This window comes from Choloepus didactylus, chromosome 10 (genome assembly GCF_015220235.1).
Source record: "Choloepus didactylus isolate mChoDid1 chromosome 10, mChoDid1.pri, whole genome shotgun sequence".
Taxonomy (NCBI): domain Eukaryota; kingdom Metazoa; phylum Chordata; class Mammalia; order Pilosa; family Megalonychidae; genus Choloepus; species Choloepus didactylus.
In genome coordinates, this window is record NC_051316.1 from 93,892,032 (window position 1) to 93,914,370 (window position 22,339).

General features: G+C 50.3%; 1 protein-coding gene across 1 annotated transcript in view; it reads left to right on the top strand.

Annotated features, from left to right (window-relative positions):
* Positions 1-7,930: 7,930 nt before the first annotated feature.
* Positions 7,931-22,339, top strand: part of NIBAN2 (niban apoptosis regulator 2) — a 58,665-nt gene continuing 44,256 nt past the window's right edge. The window contains exon 1 of the mRNA XM_037797999.1: positions 7,931-8,105. Coding sequence (XP_037653927.1) covers positions 8,051-8,105 — 55 coding nt within the window. The 5' untranslated portion in view covers positions 7,931-8,050. The remainder of the gene's footprint in view (positions 8,106-22,339) is intronic.

Sequence of the window (22,339 nt, forward strand, 5' to 3'; positions counted from 1 at the left end):
CATTGGCACCTTCCCCCTCCAGTGCCCAGGACTGCCTTCTGCACATTGTAGATGCTCACCCAAGCTCCCTAGGGATGTTGTGTTGAACGAGGACAGTTCTGTCCTCAGAGAGAAAGGTCAAGGCCTATCGCAACAATTGGGAACTACCAATTTTTTAGGTCGAGCCCTTGATCTTGGGGCTTGCCCTTAGGAAGCTTATTGCTGCAAAGAAGCCTGCTTATAATTGTGCCTAAGATTCACCCCCAGAGAACCTCTTTTGTTGCTCAGAAGTGGCCTCTCTTTCTAAGCCCACTCGGCTGGTAAACTCACTGCCCTCCCCACTATGTGGACATGACTCCCAGGGGTGTAAATCTCTCTGGCAACGTGGGACATGACTCGTGGAGATGAGCCTGGACCTGGCATCGTGGAATTGAGAAAGCCTTCTTGACCAAAATGGGGAAGATAAATGAAACAAAATAAAGTTTCAGTGACTAAAAGATTTCAAATGGAGTCAGGAGGTCATTCTGGAGGTTATTCTTATGCATTATATAGATATCCCTTTTTAGTTTTTAGTATATTAGAATAGCTAGAAGGAAATACCTGAAACTGTCAAACTGCAACCCAGTAGCCATGATTCTTGAAAACGATTGTATAACTATATAGCTTACACAGAGTGACTGTGTGATTGTGAAAACCTTGTGGCTCACACTCCCTTTCTCCAGTGTATGGACAGATGAGTGGAAAAATGATGACAAAAATTAAACGAATAATGGGGAGGATGGGGGGATAGGATGCTTTGGGTGTTCTTTTTTACTTTAATTTTTATTCTGAATTTTATTTTTTTTTGGAGTAATGACAATGTTCAAAAATTGTGGTGATGAATGCCCAACCATATGATGGTACTGTGAACAACTGATCATACACTTTGGATGCTGGTATGGTGTGTCAATATATCTCTGTATGACTGAAAAAAAAAGATCTATTGCAACAAATAACTGCACACAGCAATGTGCTGATTGGAGGGGTATGGGGGGGCTGGGATAGCAATAATGGGAAACTGACCTAGTCTGGGGGGCAGGAGGGCACAGGACAGGTCTTTCCAATGAAGGCAAGTTTTAGCTGCGGTCTGAAGGATGAGCAGGACGGGGGAAGGTGACCAACATGTGCCTGGGCATCAGCATGTGCGTAAGCCCTGACATAGGATGCATCAGGGCTAGTTTGAGGATGTGAAAGAAGGTCAGTGTGGCTGGAGGAGAGTGAGGGGAACAAGAGTAAAAGAAAGGCTGGTGAAATGGGCAGGAGTCTCAAATGCTAAGTCCAGGAGTCTGTCTTTTAGCTTGAGGGCAGTGGGGAGCCACAGAAGGTTTAAATCAGGGAAATGACATGATCATATTTGTGTTTTTGAACAATCCCTGTGACTGCCCAAGGCTGGTGGCAGGGAGGCCAGTGAAAGCCTGGGCAGTTGCCCTTGTTGGAAGTGGACGGGGCTGGGATTTGGGTGTGGCAGTGGATCTGGGGACAGGCAATGGCCTGGCCTCCGAAGGAGCAAGATGAGGGCTGAGCTGCCGGAGGCTGGGTGATAGATGGAACAGGCTATGTGAGCTGTGGCTCCTTCCACCACCCAACAGTTAATAACAAGGGGAGGTCTGGGCAGGGTGCCAGGGTCCCTTCTGTATAATGGACCATGCCAAGCAGGTAAACAGAGGTGGACACATGATATTCCTTAAAAACAAAATCCTGATTCACCCACACTCCTCACTGTTCACCGGAGGTGTTTGCTTTGTTTTGTTTTTTTTTTCTCCTGTGCTATTTCAGGTCTGACAGGTTTGAGGGGAGAGCAGAACTGGGGCTCAAAGCCAACTGGGAGGGAGAGGAACCAGTGTGGGGAGGAAGGGCTCCTCCTCCTCCCTACAGGAGAAGGAAGGGGACTTGGCCTGGGCTCCTGCTGTAAAATATGGGGCAAATCCCTTCTGTCCTCGGGGCCTCAGTCCAAGCTCTGGCCCTGACCTTCTGGAGCCTCCCTTTCAAAGTAAAGTATTATTCTTCACCCTTGGGTCCCTTGTTCCAAATGTTCTTGAGGGTGGGGCAGGGTGAAGCAGCCCTGCAGGGAGGCAGCTTGGTGGAACCCACTACCAAACAAAGGACAGATGAGTCAGGGGCTGTAGGTGGCATTCTCTGCAGGGGCAGGGCGGGCCCAGCAGGTGGGCAGGAGAGCAGCCTGCCCTCTCTGCTCTAGATCTGGACCATTTGTCCACATGCCTGATATCTCCTGCCAGGCTCCAGGGCCTGGGCCAAGGAGAAGAGACAGGGAGCCTGGAGGATAGAGGACAGCATCAGAGCCCTACAAGAGCTGAGACCCTTCAACCTCAAGGAGTGAGAGAGTCTTGTTACAGAAACAGCTGTTACAAATCAATAAGAAAAAAGATAGACATCCCAATAAAAAGCAGGCAAAGGATATGAGTAAGAAATGCAAATGGCCAATAAATGTGTGGAAAGGTGTCTCAATTGATTCAAAATTAAAGTTTGGACTGAAATGGCCTCAAGAGGAAGGGCAGGGGCTCCCAGTTTTTGAAAGTTGAGAAATTCTGATGTCTAAATTTCCTGGAATCCTTTCTTCTGTCTCACAGTGCTGATGACTATTTTTGCTTCCTTAAAACATACACACTTTATTCCTCCCCCATCCAAAGATCACAACTGGCCCTATTTATTGACATGACGTAGTGGAAAGCCAAGAACTTCTCAACAACTTTACAATCTTCCCAGAATAAAACAAAAACAAAAAACAAAAAACAAAAACAAAAACAAAAACCCTATGTTCTATATACCCAAGGAACCTTCCCATCCACATATCCATGGCAGGGGCCCCTCTTTTTTCTCTTCCCTGCAGGAAATCTCAGTACAGCTATCTGTCCCCGGGGGCCCATGAGGACTCATCTCCCTTCCCTTTACTGGAATGACCTCTTCATGCCCGCCTATTCCAATGTTCAAATAAGGGTCACTATATGCATATAATGGAATATCTTTTTTTTGTTTTAAACCATCACTACAATTTATTTGACTAGAAGATGGGCGTGATCATTGCCACCACAACAGTTTTGAAGACTGTATGAGGTGAGGTCTGGAAATCTGGTGGTATCACACCTGGCACAGGTGCATGCTCCATAAATGGCCACAATTCCTGGATCTTCGCAGAGCAGGCTTCGCCTCCCCTCACCTTACCCAAGGTGGTACCCTCCCCTATTACCCTCTTCTTGAGGCCTACTGCTATCTGGTCATCTTGTTATGTTATTTATTGTCTTCCCCCCCCCAGCATGAGAATATAACTTCCATAAGAGTAGAGACCTTGACTGTCTTGGATACTGATGTATCCCCAACACCTAGAATAGGCACACAGTAGGTGCTTGATATACTGAGTTTTCATTTTCAAATTAACTTCATTGACGTATAGTTTACATACAATAAAATGCATCCTTTTAAAGGAAGACCTAGACAATTTCTACCACCACTCCCCCCCCAACCCGAAAAGTACCCTCCTGATATTTTTTGCAGTCAATTTCCCTCCAACCTTGGCCTCAGATAATACATTTTTTGTGTGTGTGAATTAAATGAAAAAGGCGTTTACAATGACTTTTGACTTTCTTTATCTCATTTGCTTATCACGTGCAAGGCCAAGGATGCTCAGAGGAGTAAAGTGATATGGAACAGAGTCTCCAGAGCCCAAAGACCCCAGGACACCTTCCCATTGTCCCCAGGACACCTTCCCATTGTTCCTGCGGCCTCAGTTGAGGGTCCCTGGGTCAGCAGCCTGGCATACTGAGAAGTCTGTGGGTGCTCAGGCCTCCCAGGAGTCAGCGTGCATCCTTAAGGCTAGGGAAAGGCTGCTTGTGGTCCCTCCTCTGCTCCAACTGGCCCAGGCCTCAAGCTGGCCTGAGGTGCCCTGGGGTATCCGGATGCTAGCTAGCTACAGCCAGGCAGGCTGGCAGGACTCTATCCCATCCTTGGGCAGAGAAGGCCCTTCCAGTCCCTACAAATTCCTGTGGGTTTGGGGCATGGGAAAAATGATTGCTTCTGATTGCTCAAAGAGAACCAGACTCCGGGTATCAGGAGACTTGGTCTCTGGCCGCATTCTGCTTCAGCCTTGCTGTGAAACCTTGACAAGTCACTTTCCCCTTCTGGGCCCCAGTTTCTGCCTCTGTAAAAAGACACTAGTAATTTCTGCCAGCTTGACTTCACCTCCACCCATGACTCTCTGCTGCACAAATACACCCTGCTTTTCAAAGGTCATGCCTTTGCCTGTGCTGTCCCCCACTGCCTGGAATGCTGTTCCCCAGTATCTGCTGTCAAAATTCTTGTTTTGCAGGAGGCAGGGCAAGATGGCGGCATAGAGAGGAGTGCAAGCTAAGTAGCCCCCCTGGAACAACTACAAAAAACGAGAAACAACTAGTAAATAATCCAGAATAACCGCAGGGGGACAAACGAGACCATCCACTCATCATACACCAATCTGAATTGGGAGGAATGCCCAAGATCACAGCATAAAATCTGTAAGTAAAACCTGTGGATCCAAGTTGTGAGACCCCGTTCCCCATAGCCCGAGCTGCAAAGCCTCGTGGTGCCAGAGAGAAGCTCTCTCCCAGCAAGCGAACATAGCTCAGCTGAGCTCCAGCTGGGGTTTTAAGTAGCGAGTGTGAACTGCTCACTACAGGTACGCATCCCCAAAAAACAGAGGCTTTGGGTGACGACTGACCTTGGAGAGCCAGAAGGTCGCCTTGGACTGGGTCTGAAGGGGACTATCTGTTTCTTTTTCGGCTCAGTGGAGAAAGCCCCAGTCATTTTCAGTTTCCAGGGCTGTGACTTGGGGAAGGGTGGAGATAGCACAAGCAGAGAGCAAGACCATTGAAATTCTAATGACCTCCACCTGGGGGCTCTGTCTTCTCTAGGAGGAAAGGGGTGGGGCCCTTTCCATTCAGAACCAGACCCCAGAGCCTGGGGGAACATAGCCATACCTCCTCACACCAGTCAAGAATTATAGGCTAACAGGCATCACCTGCTGGGCAGAAAAGCACAGTGACCTGAGGCATCAAAGGCTGGAGCAATTTTCTAAGACACACCCACAGGGAAACCAGATACTGAATATTTCTTCCCTCTGGCACCTGAGCCTGTTCTGGTCTGGGAAAACCTGATTTGGATAACCAAGGAAACCATGCCTAGACAACAGAAAATTACAACCTACACTAAGAAAAACAAAGTTATGGCCCAGTCAAAGGAACAAATGTACACTTCAACTGAGATACAGGAATTTAAACTAATGCTAAATCAAATCAAAAAGTTTAGAGAAGATATTGCAAAAGAGATAGAGGCTGTAAAGGAAGCACTGGGCATGTATACGGCAGAAATCAAAAGTTCAAAAAAACAACCAGTAGAATCTATGGAAATGAAAGGCACAACACAAGAGATGAAAGACACAATGGAAACATACAACAGCAGATCTCAAGAGGCAGAAGAAAACACTCAGGAACTGGAGAACAAAACACCTGAAAGCCTACACGCAAAGGAGCAGATGGAGAAAAGAATGAAAAAGTATGAGCAACGTCTCCGGGAACTCAAGGATGAAACAAAGTACAATAATGTACGTATCATTGGTGTCCCAGAAGGAGAAGAGAAGGGGAAGGGGGCAGAAGCAATAATAGAGGAAATAATTTATGAAAATTTTCCATCTCTTATGAAAGACAAAAAATTACAGATCCAAGAAGCGCAGTGTACTCCAAACAGAAGAGATATAAAGAGGCCTACGCCAAGACACTTAATAATCAGATTATCAAATGTCAAAGACAAAGAGAGAATCCTGAAAGCAGCAAGAGAAAAGCGATCCATTACATACAAAGGAAGCTTAATAAGACTATATGCGGATCTCTCAGCAGAAACCATGGAGGCAAGAAGGAAGTGGTGTGATATATTTAAGATACTGAAAGAGAAAAACCGCCAACCAAGAATCCTATATCCAGCAAAGCTGTCCTTCAAATATGAGGGAGAGCTCAAAATATTTTCTGACAAACAGACAATGAGAGACTTTGTGAACAAGGCACCTGCCCTACAGGAAATACTAAAGGGAGCACTACAGGGTGATAGAAGACAGGAGTGCGTGGTTTGGAACACAATTTTGGGAGATGGTAGCACAACAATGTAAGTACACTGAACAAAGATAACTATGAATATGGATGAGAGAGGAAGGTGGGGAGCATGTGAGACACCACAAGAAAGGAGGAAAGATAAAGACTGGGACTATGTAACTTGGTGAAATCTAGAGTATTCTACAATTGTGATAAAATGTACAAATATGTTCTTTTACGAGGAAGAACAAGCAAATGTCAACCTTGCAAGGTGTTGAAAATGGGGAGGCATTGGGGGAGGGATGCAATCAGCTTAAACTAGAGACTGTAACTAATAAAAAAAAAAATTCTTGTTTTGCAACTTCTAACTCTGGTATTACTCTGTCTGTGATTTCACTCAAAACAGAATGTTCTGCTCCTTCCTCAAGCCTCTTAATGTTCTTGAAGGCAGGGACTGTGATGAATAATATAATGACTGTGTGCCAAGCACTATGCTATCCACTTTATCTCACTTAATCCTCACAAAAAAAGTGTCATTATTCTCATTTGACAGACGAAGAGACTGAGGTTCAAAGAGGTAACACCATTTGTTCAGGGTTACAGACCAGGTAGGGCACCTTGGGCTTCCTTGTCATTTTATCCCCAGCATTTTGCACAGGGCACAGCACAAGGACAGTCTTCATTACCTGTTTGCTGAATGACTGAGGAATGACTAAATGCATGAACAAGTACCCACATCACATTAATCAATTCCCAGCCTGCCTCCTGGGGTGTTGACAGGACCAAATTACAGGTGTTCAGTCACGTTAGCTTTTATTATGACCATCCTCTGCCCTGTCAAAGTTACAGTAAGAGCTGTTCAATGACAGGGTGGGATGCCCCTGTCACTGGGGTTAAGCAAGAAGAGAGTGGATGACCCTTGTTGGGAGGCAGGACAGGTGATTTGAGCATCAGGACTGAGGAAGGCTCCTACCACAACAGTCTGTAACCCAGCTGTCTCCCTTCCCAGCTTGGGAGGTCCTGAGAGCAGGACAGAACGCATTCCTCCCGTGGCCATGACCCACCCACGCCCAGCCCCGCTGACCTGGTGCCGAAGCCCATGCCAGTCCATGGGTTTTGAATCTAACAGTCTTTAGCAAACCGCAAAGTATTATTACTTTTTCTATCCCTGATTTGCGCTGTCCCACGAGCCACCTCCCGACTGGACTGTCCATATGCTGGGACTGAGGATTTCCCGCCCGGCACTGGGGCCGGTGGTGCCTTTGGGCCCCAGCCCTCCCCGCACCACCTCCTTTCCCTGCACTGTTGTGCAAGGCGGGCGGGCACACCGAGGGCAGGTCGGGTCAGAGCCGGGGAACTTCCTGAGAGAGGGCGGCGGCAGGCGGGGCTGGGGGCAGGGGGCCACGCTGTAGGGAGCCGGGGGCGAGGGGAGCGGGGCGCGCACACCGAATCCTGGCACGTCGGCCTCTGCGTCCCCGACCGGCGCCCCAGGGGCTCCTCGGCGTGATTCTCTTCCCGCGCCCGCTGGGGCGGGGACGACAGCCCCCAGGGCCCTCCCGTTCTTTCAGATGTCCCCGCCAGCCCCATCTCTGTCTGCGTTTCTGTCTGGGGCCGACGAGCCTCTCTCCGCGTCTCTCCTCGGTCGTTTTTCGTCGGGACCTTCTCTTTGTCTGGGTCTCCGGGGGGGTCCGGGCGTCTCCGGCCCCCCAGCCCCGCCCCGCCGCGGCCGAGGAGGGGCGGGGCCGGGCGCGGGCCGGGGGCGGGCCGGGGCGCGGCCGGGCGCGGGGGGCTGAGGCGGCCGCGGGGACTGACACGGCCGGAGCCCCAGCGGAGGCCGCAGCCGGGGGCGGCGGGAGCGGCGGGAGCAGGGTGGGCCGGGTTCCATGGCGCCGGCGGCGACGGTCTGAGCAGAGCGGGCAGTGCCGGGCGGCGGCGGGGCCGGGCCGCGTCTCTTCCTCGCCATGGGGGACGTGCTGTCCACGCACCTGGACGATGCTCGGCGCCAGCACATCGCAGGTGAGTCCCACGCGGCGTCGCGCGCGCGGGGGGTCCGGCTGGCCGGCCCCGGGCCACGCCCCACCCCGTTGGTCGGTCGGCGCCGGGGCCGGGGCCGCGAGTCCAGGCCCCGGGAGGGACGGGAGCTCCCGGGGACCGAGTCCCGCGTCCGAGCTTGTCCGCTCCGGGTCTGGGCGCCTCTTCCCGCCCCTTTCTGAACTCGGCCTTCTCTATTCCACGGGGATTCGGACCCCCCGATCCGCCCACCAGCGGACCCCCGCGGAGCCGGGTCCCTGCTCAGACCCTTCTCGTCGGAGCTCCTCAACACGTTACCCCTGCCCGAGAGATGGGAGGGTTCGCGCAGCCCCCCACCTCGGGTATCGCTGCCCGGAAGCGTGTTAAGCCCACTCCCTCTCCCTCTAGGAATCTCTCCCACACACCTGGCACGTCCTGACCCCCCTCCCCAACCGTCTCGGTCTCCAGCTCGCTGTGGCCCCAGCCCCAGTACACGTGGCCAAGGCTTCCAGTGGACGGCTCCATCGGGCAGGGGACTGAGCCTGGGGAGTGGGGCTAGGGTAGAGCACTGGAAGGGGCGTCCCCTTCCTTTGACTCAGACTCAGCAGGGTGTCCCTGCTGGCATCTGTGGCCAGGGGCCCAGGCTGGAGCTGGGCCTCTCAAGGCCAGTGTCCTCAGCCCCTCCGACTAAAGCCAACCTGGCTCCCAGCCTCTCACTGCACAATGGCCAGTTCTCAGAAGGACAGCTGCCCCAAGACTCCTGGGGAAGCCCTGAAACCACAGCAGGGTCCTGAGTTCCTCCTCCCCCAGACCCTGGAGAATGGGGCCACAGAGTAGCAAAGCCAAGCTGCCTGGGAAACTCAGCTCTGTGGCTAACCTCTCCAGCTCTGGGTGAGGCTGCCCTGGGTGAGGCTGCCCTGGGTGGAATCCCAGCCTCTGTTTCCCAGCCATGTAAACCACAACAAATCTTTAATGTGCTGGGGCCTCTGTTTTCTTCTCCTTAAAATGGGTGGGGAATGATTTCCTCCTTATTCAGGGGTTGTGAGAGAATTAAATGAGATAATTCACGTGGCTCACTTGGCATGGGGCCTGGTGTAGAGGAGGCACCGATACACAGTGTGCCCTTCCATGCCGGGTGCGGGGGCAGCCCGTGGAGAGAGGCAACAGTTCCTCTTGGCTGAATTTGCCTCTCCCTGTCCAGTGGGCCCAGAGTGCCCAGCCTGACCCTGCTTTTTTTGCTCCCTGTAGTCCCGCATATTCAGCAGCTCTGTTCCCCATATTTCCACCCCTTGAGAATAGGGACCATGTGCCCCTTAACTGTGTCCGCAGCCCCCACCCCACCCCCAAGCTGGGCATAAAGGAGGTGCTAGGGAAGGCGTGTGGAGTGACTGTGGTTCTGGGCCCATGGCCCCAGCTCTTCCTCTGTGCCAGGCCTGGGGTTGGGCACAGGGGTAGGGGTGATGTAGAAATGAATCAGACCCTCTCTAGCTGTGGCCCAGTGGGGGGTTAAGTCCTGGACAGCCTCCTCATAGGATCAGGCCTGGGCCTGGGAGGAGGAAGGGCCAGGGCGGAGTTTTCCTGTCCACTCCCTGCTGGTGGCAGCCTCCTGGGGCTCTGTAACAGTCCATCCATTCAGGACCTCCTTTTGGGGCCCCTCACCCGGCCTGGGTGGGGTGTGCAGTGCCTGCAGTGGGATTTTTCCTTTCCACACACTGCTCTGGCTCCCCCCTCCTTCCCACCTCCTGGGCTTAGAACAGCCAGCCTGCCCGCCTCTCCCCTGGCCATTTTACAGGGGAGGAGACACGCCACAAAAGGTGAAGTGTCCTCTGCTGGAGAGGAGTGGATTTATTTTGTGGATACTAGGCTGGATAATGCCCACTCAGAGGCTACTGGCTCTCTCTTCTCAACACTTCACTGTTATTAATAACCTCTTCAGATGCTTTAAATTCCTAGTCCGGGCTCACCTGAGAGGGCTCCTGCAATGTGGGAGCTGAGGAGTGGAAAGGAGAAAGGAAGTCTCCAACTCCCTCTTGCGGAAGCAGCGCCTTAGAAATATCTGTTGGGGGGGAACGAGGGTGTGCCTTTGCTGCCTCCAGTGATCCATGCACCCTCCTCACCCCACCCAACAAGCAGTGGGCATTTTCATACCAGGCAATTAAAATTCCAGAGCCCTCCCTACCTGCTTCTCCGCCCAAGAGACCCAGGGCCGCCCCTGTAGGAACGTCAGTGTTTGGAACAGCCCTTCCCACAGTGCTCTGAGCTCCGAGGCCTGTTAGGTTCTGTGGCTTGGCTGGTGGCGCCTGCAGCGTGTCCGCCCTGAGCAGGTGAGCAGGTGAATGCCGCCTGCAAGTCCTGGCAGAGGTCAGGCGTGCTGCAGCCCACGGTGCTGTTTTGCCGCCACGGTGCCTTTCATCTTGGGATTTCAGAGCTCCTGACAAGCAGGGACTTGTTCCCACACCAGCGGCCCTGTGGGGCTGGTGTGAGATGATTCCCTTCTATTTACCTGAGGGAGCCTTTGTGGAGGGAGAGCACTGGCCCAGGAGCCAAGAGGCCTCTGTGACTGCAGGCGTACTTTCTCTAGGTCTCAGCTGTGATTCAGCTGTGAACTAAAAGAGGTGGTACTACTTGATGGCCTAAGTTTCTTTCAGCTCCACAGGCAAATGATCCCCAGTTTTTTCCCTTCAAATCTGCTCCCCTAGACTGGAGCCAGCTCAGGCTTCCAACACAGATTCCAAAGTAGGTTGACTGACACGACCTTGAGCCAGTGTCTTGCCTGCCATTTTCTTATCTCTAAAATGGGACTAGTAATAGTTCCTCCCTGCTAGGTACTGTTGTGGGGATTTAAGGAAATAATGCAAGAACTCAGCCCAGTGTTTGGGGCACAGTAAGTGCCCAGTAAATAATTGCTATTGTTATTGAGATTGTCTTTTGTTTTCTCTCTGTTATTGGTTCTCTGGACAGGGCAAGTGGCCCGGTGTTTGGAGTGTGGAAGGGCAGTTGCAGCTGCAGTTTGGGCCCATTTCACCCAGATTTGTCCAGTCCCTGAGGTCAGAGTGGATGCTGGTTGTCTGGATGTGAGAATATACACAGGTTTTTAGAAGCCTGAATTACCATGTACCTTCTGCTTTGGCAAGTGTGCGAGAAAGGTGTGGGCTGCCTGGAGCAGGTCCACAGGATAGTGTTGGGGGACCACATGAGAACTGGAACACACAGAAGGAACTGGAACGTGTGATGTGGATGAATTGGGTGCATTAGTACAGGACTAGGACCAGAGAGGGAAGGGCCCTGGAGGCCCGTGTCAGCGCTGTCTGAGGAGTTCTTGGCATGTGGTCTAATCCACATAATCCAGGATGGATCAGGTGAGGGAGTGAGCTCACTGCCGCTCCAGGTGTGCAAGTGCAGCTGGATGCTGTGCCTCCAGCATTGGCTGGGGTCCCTCTGCCTCTAGGACAGCCGTGAGGGACTTGGCCATTGCTTTGGAAATTCTGTTGACCATGATGAAATTGTGGAGGGCCTAGGAATCCCTCCCAGACACTTTAGGATTTATTCCCCCAGAGGGCTGGGGGACAGGGGTGCAGTTGCCTTGTGCTCCTCGGTGCTCTTCCCTTCTGCCAGCTCCCCTCTCCCCTTGCTAATTCTTTTTTTTTTTTAATAACAGCTGTATTGAGATATAATTCATATCCCATACAATTCACCTCGTTTAAAGTATACAATTCATTGGCCTTGGTATATTCACAGTGTTGTGCAAGTATCACTATAATCAATTTTAGAACATTTTTATCACCCCCAAAAGAAACTTAGTTCCTCCCCAACCCCCTAGCCCTAGGCAAACACTGATAATTTTTTTTAAAATTGCAAAAGTAGTGCATGTACAAACAATTTAGGAATGCATATTGTAAAAAAATGTAAGTCCGCTCCATCTTGCCTCCTTTCACTCCCACTCCCCAGAAAAAATCACTTAAATTTGGTGTGTTACTGTTTCTAAACTTGCATCTCTCTGTGTACTCACTCATATGGCTTTGTTTATAAAAAGAGATCACATTATGTGTTTCTATGGTTTGATTTTTTTCACTCGGTGTATTGTGAACATCTTTCTGTGTCAGAACATGTGGCTCTACCTCGTTCTTTTATTGATGGATTCCTTTCTGTGCATGGACCAGTTTATTTGCCCAGTACTCTGTTTCCAGTGTTTCACGTGTATTCACAATGCTGCCTCAACATCCTCGTATAAATCCTTGTACAATTCCAGTATCAGAGATGCTGTATAGTTGAACCACTGGGTCTTATAACCTTTGGAAAGACTGTAATCAATTGATACTCCCTCCTGCCAGTTAGTACCCTCATCAGGACAGCATATTATCAGCCTTTTTGCAAATCAGATATGAGAAAAATGGTGTCTCATTTATCTGCTGAGCAAAACAAATGACATTTTTTCCAAACTGATTTTAAAAATCTACCTCTCCACATTTGGAAAATGGCTGTAGGTCCCGGGAGTGAAGAGACGAAGGCCTTTTGCCTTCAGCCAGCCCCTCACCCCCCAGGTGTGTGGCTTCTTGTTGTCTGGGATTTGCAGAGAGACCAGGCTGGCCGGAAACAGTGCCCCAGCTCCTGCCCTTAGCCAAGGTCTGGGTCAGACCCTGGGGTGAGGCGTCTTGGGATTCTGCTCAGTTCTTGTGTCGGGTCTTACATAACGTGCTTTTGTTCCTTTCCCTCCATCCAGCCTCCCTCCAGTCTTTTCTTTTCCCATTGCCGTGACCTGAGCTCTGGCCTCGGCCCCTCGGAGCTGCGCCCGCCTCCCCCTGGGCCTCCTGCCTCACCGCTCCAATCCTTCCCACACACACACGCTGCCAAAGAGACCTTTCTCAACCCCAACTGGACTGTAGCTGCCTCCCTGTTGCCCAAGGAATGAAGCTTAAAGAAGAGAATAGGCATCACTCATTTCACCATCCAGCAATAACTACTTCATTCTTTGGTGGTCGTTTCCTCCTGTGTTTGGTGTTACATATTGCTGAGAACATAGCTGAATTTTGTGTGTTGCTTTTTTCACTAAACGATTTAAACACCTCCCTCGAGGTCATTAAAATCCCTCTGGAAGCTCTCTTAAGCGATGCATCTTGTTCCGTTAGAGGCTGAGTGGACATTTTCTTAACCCTTCCCTAATGATGGACTTTGGGTTATTGCTGACATGAATGCTCATTTTTAGGGGCAAACTGAGTCACTGTTTCCGTTCTGCTTTGGTTAGCTTCCCTGCTGATGACAGACTTTTCCTCCTCTTGCCCCTCCCCTCCACCAGTGTGGGCATTGCAAAAGTGGTCCCTTCCTGGGGCCTAGGCTGCCTCAGCCCGCGACACCTCCAAGCATCCTTCCAGGGTAGCGGGCTTGAAGGGCCTGCCCTTGAGCCGGATGACCATGGTTTTCTGGGTGTGTGTGGCTCTGGAGGCCTGGCTGCTCAACTGATCCAGCTCCTGCCCCAGGGTGGTGGTTGATGCAGGAGTGAGGGGCAGTATCAGGCTCTGAATGAACCGCTTAGTTGTGAAGTTAGCCACTGCTTAATTGAACAGTTACTATGTGCCAGGCCTTTCCCTACATTATCTTGCTGAATCCTCCCTCCCTCCCTCGCACTGTTTTATGTGGGGCGGCAGCAAGTCAGTGGCAGACACCGTGGGGGTGTCCAAGGCCCTCGCTATCACAGCTGTGCTCTGCTGTGACTGGACAGTTCCTGGTGCCCAGATTGGGGGAGTGGGGTGTGAGGTGCGGGGGCGATGTGAAGAAGGCCCTGAAGAGAGGCAGGCGGTCCGGGGCCTGGGAAGGAGGAGGAGCCGAGTGGGAACAGAGCGGCATGTGTCAAAGGCTCCCGTAGGTTGCACAAATATATCACTGCCGTCATTACCCAGTCTGAGACTCACAGTCTCCCTTTGACCAGTCCTGTTCTCCTTTGCTTCGCCCCCCTCCTCCGCCGCAGGCAGAGCGCATGACTCACTTCACCCTGGGTCTCCTCGCAGCAGCATCCTGTGGCTGCAGAAATTCCTGAGCTGCTTTTTCCTTCCCCCTGCCCTACCCCCATCCACTTCCTTGCCTGAGGAAGAAGGCTTTTTGGTAGATTGTGCTTGGGCAGAGTTATTTTTATTTTTATTTATTTATTTTTTTATGTTCATCACCATGATCAATTTTAATACATTTGCATTACTCCAGAAAAAGAAATAAAAAGAAAAAAGAAAACGCCAAACATCCCATATCCCTTATTGCCACCCCTTATTGACTCCTAGTATTGCACTCTACCCAATTTTAAGACTTACAATAAAAGTAGGTTAACTAAGACAGTGTTGTATCATCAGATATAGATATATAGATCAGTGGAACAGAATAAAGCATTCAGAAGTAGATCCATGCAAGTGTGGGCAACCGACTTTTTTTTTTTTTTTGCTGTAAAGAAAAAAGACCGGAGCTACTGGGTTACAGCTCAACAATTTCCAGTATTTCCTTCTAGCTATTCTAATATGCTAGAAACTAAAAGGAAATATCTATATGATGAGTCAGTAGTCATAATCATTTGTTAAATCCTAATTTCTCAGTTACACCTCCTCCCTCTCATTTGCTTTTTCCCACAATCTTCAGGGATATCTGGGCAATGACCATTTTAACCTCTTTGTGCTGGAAAGGGGTGTTGACCTTATGGGTAGAGGCATGAAACTGGTTGATTTCTTGGAAAGACTGGTACCTCTGGGTTTTCAGGGCTTATCTGGAGGCCTTAAGTTTCTGAAAAAATAAACTACTAGGTAAAACATTTTTAGAGACTTAGATAGAGCCCAGGGTATTCTTTAGGGTTTTCAGGAATACTGTTGGTTGGGGCTTCACGTACTGTGGCAGTTTGCAATATCTGGCTGAAGCTTGCATGAGAGTAACCTCCAGAATGACCTCTTGACTCCGTTTGAAATCTCAGCCACTGAAACTTTATTTTGTTTCATTTATTTTCCCCCTTTTGGTCAAGAAGTCTTTCTCAATCCCACGATGCTAGACCAAGTTCATCCTGGGAGTCGTGTCCCATGTTGTGAGGGAGACTCACACCCCTGGGAGTCATGTCTGTTGTAGGGGGGAGGCTTGGGCAGAGTTTTAAGGAAGAATTAGGGCAGATGCCTGGGTTTAAAACTCCCGAGGGTGGAGCTGTGCTCCTCCCCTGGTAGAATCTTTGGGCCTGAGTCATGGAGGGCTGCAATCTTCCTCATCTCACAGATTTTAAAACTGGAAGAGCAGGAAGTGCCTACCCCTCGAGGGCATCCTGCTCCACCCCTGGGACTGGTCCTGGTTTGGAGATGTGTTATGTCTGACCCAAAGAGAGGAATGATGACCTGTTGGGTGTTAAGTGTGAAGAAGCAGGAACCGAGAATTTTGAGGCAGGGGCTCTGCAGTCTGCTTGGGCTCGAGTACTGGCTCTGCCATTAGATAAACTAGCGTTCTTGGGCAAGTCCATGATCTTCTCTGAGCCTCAGTGTCCTCTGTAAAAGAGGATGACAGTGCCAGCTTCTCAGGGCATGAAGATCGAGTGTGACAGCTGCTGGATGGTGCATGGTGAGAGCACAGCAAGTGTGGCTGTCATGATTATTACTATATTGAGCAAATTGATGCCCATGGAGACATGCTGGGTCTATCCTATGGCCTCGCACACCCCTAACACCCTGCCATGTGCTCCAGCAAGTAGGCATGTCCCAAAAGCACCAATCTACTGCTCTAGGCACCTGTGGTGTTCAGCAAGTACCCAGAGGGCAGTGAGGTGGGGTCAGAGTCACCCATCAGAGCCAGACATTCAACGAACAGCCTCCACTGTGTGCCCAGCGTTGGGCCTGGACACAGAGGATAAAGGGGTGAAAAGATGTGGGAAACCACCCCCTTATCTGACCCACGCGACAAGAACTAGATACAAGTCTCAAGTCTGGTCATGATGATTGGCTGTGTGAGTCTGGGCCAGTGACTGTGCCTTTTTCTCCCTATCTGTGATCTCAAGACCAGTGTATCTGCCCTTGGGAATTCTCTGGTTCTGAAAACCCTTCCCTAAGGGTCTCAAGGTGCCTTTTAAGGCATGGCTGGGTGTATTATGATGTTAGAAATTGAGGTGGGGGGCTCCCTGTCTGCGTATTTGTGAGACCTCACAGGTGTGTGATGAGCTCTGGCCCCAGATGCACTCATTCATTCTTTTATTCATTCAGTGGATAGTTACTGAGCACCTACTGTGTGCCAGGCATAGTGCTAGGCACTAAGGACATGCTCATAAACTCAGTCGTGGTCCTGCCTGCACGGCACTTCCTGGCTGGCGATCACTTTGCAGGGTGAGGAGTGTTCTCCACAGGAAGGACCTGATAGGGGAGGGTCACAGTCTGGAGATGTGTGAGGATGGGGGAGAGGGAGTTGGGGAGACCAGACCTGGGTGATGGAGAGATCTGGTGGGCATTCCTCTTGGCCCATTGGGGTTGATGGATCCTAAAGTTTGTTTTATGAAGGTCACCCTCCAGCCGGTGGTCCTAAAGCATCTGCTTTCATCTCTCCCATGACAGGAGACTCACTCCCTTCCTAGGCAGCTCTGTGTATGAGAACCTTCTTCCCTGCCAAACGGCAGAGTGGAAAGAGGGCAGGGGTTGGAATCTGTGGATCTGGTTTTGAGATCCTGTCTTGACTACACTGCCAATTTATCATGTAGTACCTCTTCTCTGGACCTCAAGCTCCTTATCTGTAAAGTAGACATAATTGGAGCCCAGACTCACTGCTGTTAGGAGGGATCAATGAGATGATGTGGATAGAGTGCTCTTTGTGTTTAAGAAAACATCAGCTCCTGTTGTGGTTACCTATTATTGTTCTATATGATCCAGAAACTCAGGGTAGGACATTGGCTGAGGGAGCCCTCCTCTCAGACATCAGAAGTGCAGGGTGTGGGCCAGGGTGCCAGTGCAGGCTCCACGTGCAGGGACAGGGGCTCTGGGGGTAACTGAGGATCCAGGAGAGGCAGGGGTCCCTGCCAGCCATGAAGATCCCATCAAGCTAGACTCACTGTGGTTGGTGCTACAGAGGCAGTGGATCTGTATGTTTTTCTAAAGTGAATGTCAGTTTTAAACACTGGGTCAGCCCAGCTGAAGAGGCGGGAGCCTTCTGCCACTACACGCATCGCCTTGGGCCAGGTTCTCTCCTGGGAGCCTCAGCTGACTCTTTTTTTTTTCTTTTAATTCAGTTTTATTGAGATACAGACACATAACATACAATCATCCACGGTGTACAATTACTCATATTACCATCATATAATTGGGCATTCATCACCATAGTCAATTTTTGAACATTTTCCTTACTCCAAAATAAATAAATAAATAAAAATAAAAATAATAAAAAAGAACAACTAAAACATCCCACCCCCCATCCCACCCATTTTTCATTTAATTTTTGTCCCCATTTTTCTACTCATCTGTCCATACAGAGAAAGGGAGTATGAGCCACAAGATTTTTCACAATCACACTGTCATACTGTGTAAGCTACATAGTTATACAATCATCTTCAAGAATCAAGGCTACTGGGTTGCATTCGACAGTTTTAGGTATTTCCTTCTAGCTATTCCAATACATAAAAAAAACTAAAAAAGAGATATCTGTATAGCACATAAGAATACCCTCCAGAGTGACCTCTTGACTCAATTTGAAATTTTTCAGCTGCTGAAACTTTATTTTGTTTCATTTCTCTTCCCCCTTTTGGTCAAGACTTTCTCAATCCTACGATGCCAGGTCCAGACTCATCCCTGGGAGTCAGGTCCCACGTAGGGGGGAGGGCAGTGAGTTCACCTGCTGAATTAGCTTAGCTAGAGAGAGAGAGGGCCACATCTGAGCAACAAATGAGGTTCTCTAGGGGAGACTCTTAAGCACAATTATAAATAGGCTCAGCGTCTCTTTTGCAGTAACAAGCCTCATAAGCGCAAACCCCAAGATCGAGGGCTCGGCCTGTTAAATTGGTAGTCCTCACTACTTTTGAGAATATCAGTGATTCCCCAGGTGGGGAAGTTTAATATTTCCGCATTTTCCCCCAGTTCCTCAGGAGGGCCCTGCAAATACATTTTTATTCTCTGCCCAGATTACCTTGGGATGTATCGGGATTTAACACTAACCTGTACAAACCTACCAGATCTCACTTCCTATTCAAAGTTCCGTTTGAATAAACTGACCATACAAGTTAAATTATTTAGTGTGCTACAGAAAATATAGATCCTGCATCAAATAAATATCTCTTCCCTTGGTCTCACACAGAAGTTGAAGTTTTAAAACACAGTGAATAACGTCCTTTACTCTTTGACCTGATTTGTCTTAGTCCTAACCAGATTTGTTCATATCTCCAATTGTAGTCTGAACTGTTTTTCAGCTTTTTAAACTGTTGTTTTATGAGGTAATACTGAAATTCATAGCTGCTGAACTCTAGCTCCGAGTCTCAGGTGTCACACAGATACCAAACTTCCAGAGACCGACTGGGTTATACACAAAGAGTTCAGCATCTCGGAATTTAGAGATAACCATTAAACTTAGGACTAGATGTTACAGCTGTAAGAGCTTACAATCTAGAGGCCTTTACCATAAGCCTTCCCCTGATAAGCTATGCTCTAAGATTCAATTCTCAGAGTTTACACATTATAGTTAGTCCATGTTAGTGAGGTGTTACAATGTTTGTCTTTTCATTTCTGGTGTACTTCATTCAATATTTCATTCAAAATGCTGTCCTCAAGATCCATTCACCTAGTTGCATATCTCACAACTTCATTCCTTCTTGCAGCTGCTCAATGTTCTATTGCACATATAATCCACAGTTCACCATTCTGTTCATCAGTTGATGTACCCTTAGGCCGCCTCCATCCATTGCAAATTGTGAATACTGCTTCCATAAACACCAGTGTGCAAATGTCCATTTGTGTCCCTGCTCTCAGGTCTTCCAAGTATATACCCCATAATGATGTTGCAGGGCGTTATGGCACCCTTCAGCTGACTCTTGATAAACTGGGAACTGCGGTCCCTGCCCCTGGGATGTGCACAGGTTCCTGGCAGCATGTGTCATGTGAACTACACGGTGCCCAGCACACGGTGGGTGCATGGGAAATGGCCATTCCATTTTAACTGAGTTCTTGAGGGAGCTGTGTGTCATTTGTTCTGGCCTGTCAGAGATTTAAGGGGTGCCCTTTTTAAGGGGTGAGTGTCCGCCTGCAAAGGGGAGGACGGTGACAGTTATGCTTGTGTTTCGCTTTTTTGTTTTGTTTGGGGGAGGGCCTGTCCTCTGGGGAGAAAAGGGCTTGAGCTTTGGGGAGTCCAGGCCTGGTTGGCTGTGGGAGCCGTGGCACCATGGAAGGTTTGCTTGCCGCCGGCTCGGGCCAGCAGCCCCACTCTGCCCGGGGTTGGACCTTGCTCATGGGCAATGGCTGCCTTTCTTTATCTGGCCTCAGAGTCTTCCTCCTCCTAGGCAGAAAGGGCCCTTTGAAATAAGCTAACCAAGCCCCTCCTCCCTTTCATTACTGAGTAAACTGAGGCCTAGAATGAGGAAAGGACATACCTGAAGGGCTCAGAGTCTGCAGAACTGGGATGCACCCCAGCAGGAAGCTTTCTCCTTTCCTGGCCTGCCCTCCCCACTCTCAGCTACTGCCCCCTCCCCTTCCCCAGACAGCAAAGACACAGTCAGGGAAGGAGTGATTGGGCTGGGGTGGGGCCATGGGGTTATAATTTTGAAAACTGAGTAAACAAATGAACCCTCAGTGAGAGAGCACCGGGCCCTTGGCTGGCCTGTGTCTGAGGAGACAGCCCTCGCCTGTCCACGTGCTGACTGTGAGGTGTTGTGTCATTTAAAAAGCCAAAGCCAAGCTCCCCTCCCACCCTACTCCCTACCTGAGGCTGCAAGGGAAGAGGGGTGGGGGTGAGGGCAGCCTTCCTCCCAGGGGTGGGCGTGGCCCCTAGGGCTGGGCCTGGTAGGACAGCTGCCCAGTGCCAGGGTGTGACTTCGCTCAGGGGCATCTCCTCTTGGGTCTCAGTTTCCCCATCTCTTGAGTAGGGGGGCGAGGATGAGGGTGATGATTTGAGCCAGGTGGCTGAACACAGCAACCCCTTTCTGTTACCTTGACCTGAGGCCAGCTGGGATCTCTGAAACTGTTCATTTTTTTTTGACTGAGGCAGGGGCCCTCTCTCTGAGTAGAGGGGTTCCTTTCTCAGTGACCCAGGGGTCTGCCTGAGCCTGGGAGGCCAAACCCCCAGCTCAGCCTTCCTGTTTTCCTGTTGAGACTGTGGCAGAATGTGAGAGGAGCTGCTGGGGCCTGGGCAGGCCTGCCTGGCCTGGAGCCCCTGGGGTGGGGCCCAGCAGGCTTCCTGTGCGATTAGGGGCTGAGCCCCTCCTGCCGCCCCTCCCTCCTCTCCTCTCTGCCTGCAGTGGCCTGTTTGGCTTCTCAGAGTCTGGGTCTGTGGATGGGAGCTTGGTCCAGCCCCAGCTCTGCTCAGACTCTCCGTGTGGACTTGAACTCCTGCTTCCTCCCTGGGCCTCAGTTTCCCCCACGGTTCAATGAAGGGGTGGGATGAGAGCCCCTGGAAGGGCCTCTGTTCTAGTTTGCTAATACTGCCGGGATGCAAAACACCAGAAATGAATTGGTTTTTATAAAAGGGTGTTTATTTGGTTACACAGTTACAGTCTTAAGGCCATAAAGTGTCCAGGGTAATGCATCAACAATGGAGTACCTTCACTGGAGGATGGCCAATGGTGTCCAGAAAACCTCTGTTGGCTGGGAAGGCACGTGGCTGGCGTCTGCTCCAGAGTTACGGTTTCAAAATGGCTTTCTCCCAGGATGTTCCTCTTTAGGCTTCAGCTTCTCTCCAAAATGTCACTCTCAGTTGCTCTTGGGACTTTTGTCCTCTCTTGGCTTCTCTGGAGCAAAAGTCTGCTTTCAAAGGCCGTCTCCAAAATGTCTCTGTAAACTGCAGCTCCTCTCTCAGCTCCTGTGCATTCTTCACAGTGTCCCTCTTGACTATGGCAAGCTCGCTCCTTCTGTCTGAGCTTTTATAGGGCTCCAGTGAATTAATCAAGGCCCATGCTGAATGGGCAGGGCCACACCTCAATGGAAATTATCCAATCAGAGTTATCACCCACAATTGGGTGGGGTGCATCTCCATGGAAACACTCAAAGAATTACAGTCTAATCAACACTGATATGTCTGCCCACACAAGATTACATCAAAGATAATGGCATTCTGGGGGACATAATACATTCAAACCAGCACAGCTTCTCCAACCCTGTAGTGGAGTGACTTTGCTAACATGTGTCATCCTGCCTCAGACCCTTCCAGGCTCCCCAGTGCCCTTGGGTTCAAGTTCCGACCCACTGACTAACCCCTGCAGCTCCTCTAAACCTTCTGTTCCCTCAGCCCGCATCTCTCTTCCCTAGCCCCACCACTGGCAGGCTGGGTTGGGACCCCTTCTCCGGGCTCCTGCAGTCCCATGGCTACCTGCACAGCCTACCTCACAGGGTGTATGTGGCTCTTGCTCTGGTCTGTGAGCACCTTGGGGGCTTTCCCATGATGGACAATGTGGCCTCCATCAGTACAGCTTGGTGCCCCTAGGACTGTTACATTAGCTCTTTAAGCCTCAGTTTCAATGTCTGTAAAATGGGAGTGATAATAATACTTCACCGGGTTGTAAAGGTTAAATTATAGCATGGGTGTAGAGCATTCTACACAATGCTGAGCACAGGGGATGCTCAATAATCGATAGCTCTAATTAAAATGTATTTATTAGTTTAAATTGTTTTAATACCTTAACAGTAGATGAATGAATAAATACCACTTCAAGGTTCTACATTCTTGCAATATAGGGACCTAGAAGTAAACATGGCTGAGTTGCCGGGTAGGTGCAGATTGTGTGTGTGGTGCATGTCCTGGGGTGGGGTGGGGGTTGTTGGGGGCAGGGCCCTGGTGGGTTCTGCCTTCTCCTCTGCCTGTCCTAGAAGGAGCGGTTTGGGCCCCAGGGTGCCTGAGACCACAGGCACGGAACGCGTGCAGCCGCACACGGCTTCCTTCCTCCTCAGCGTGGCATGGATTCCCCTCAGTCTGACTCATTGGTTTTGAGCTCTTTGTTCTTGTCCTTGAACTCAAGGGTGAGGCTGCCATGGAGGTAGAGGCTGAGGACTTTGCTCTTGGTCGGGCTAATCCTCCCTTTGGGTACCCAGCCCTTCGGCAGCTCCGGGAGCTGGGCGTGCAGT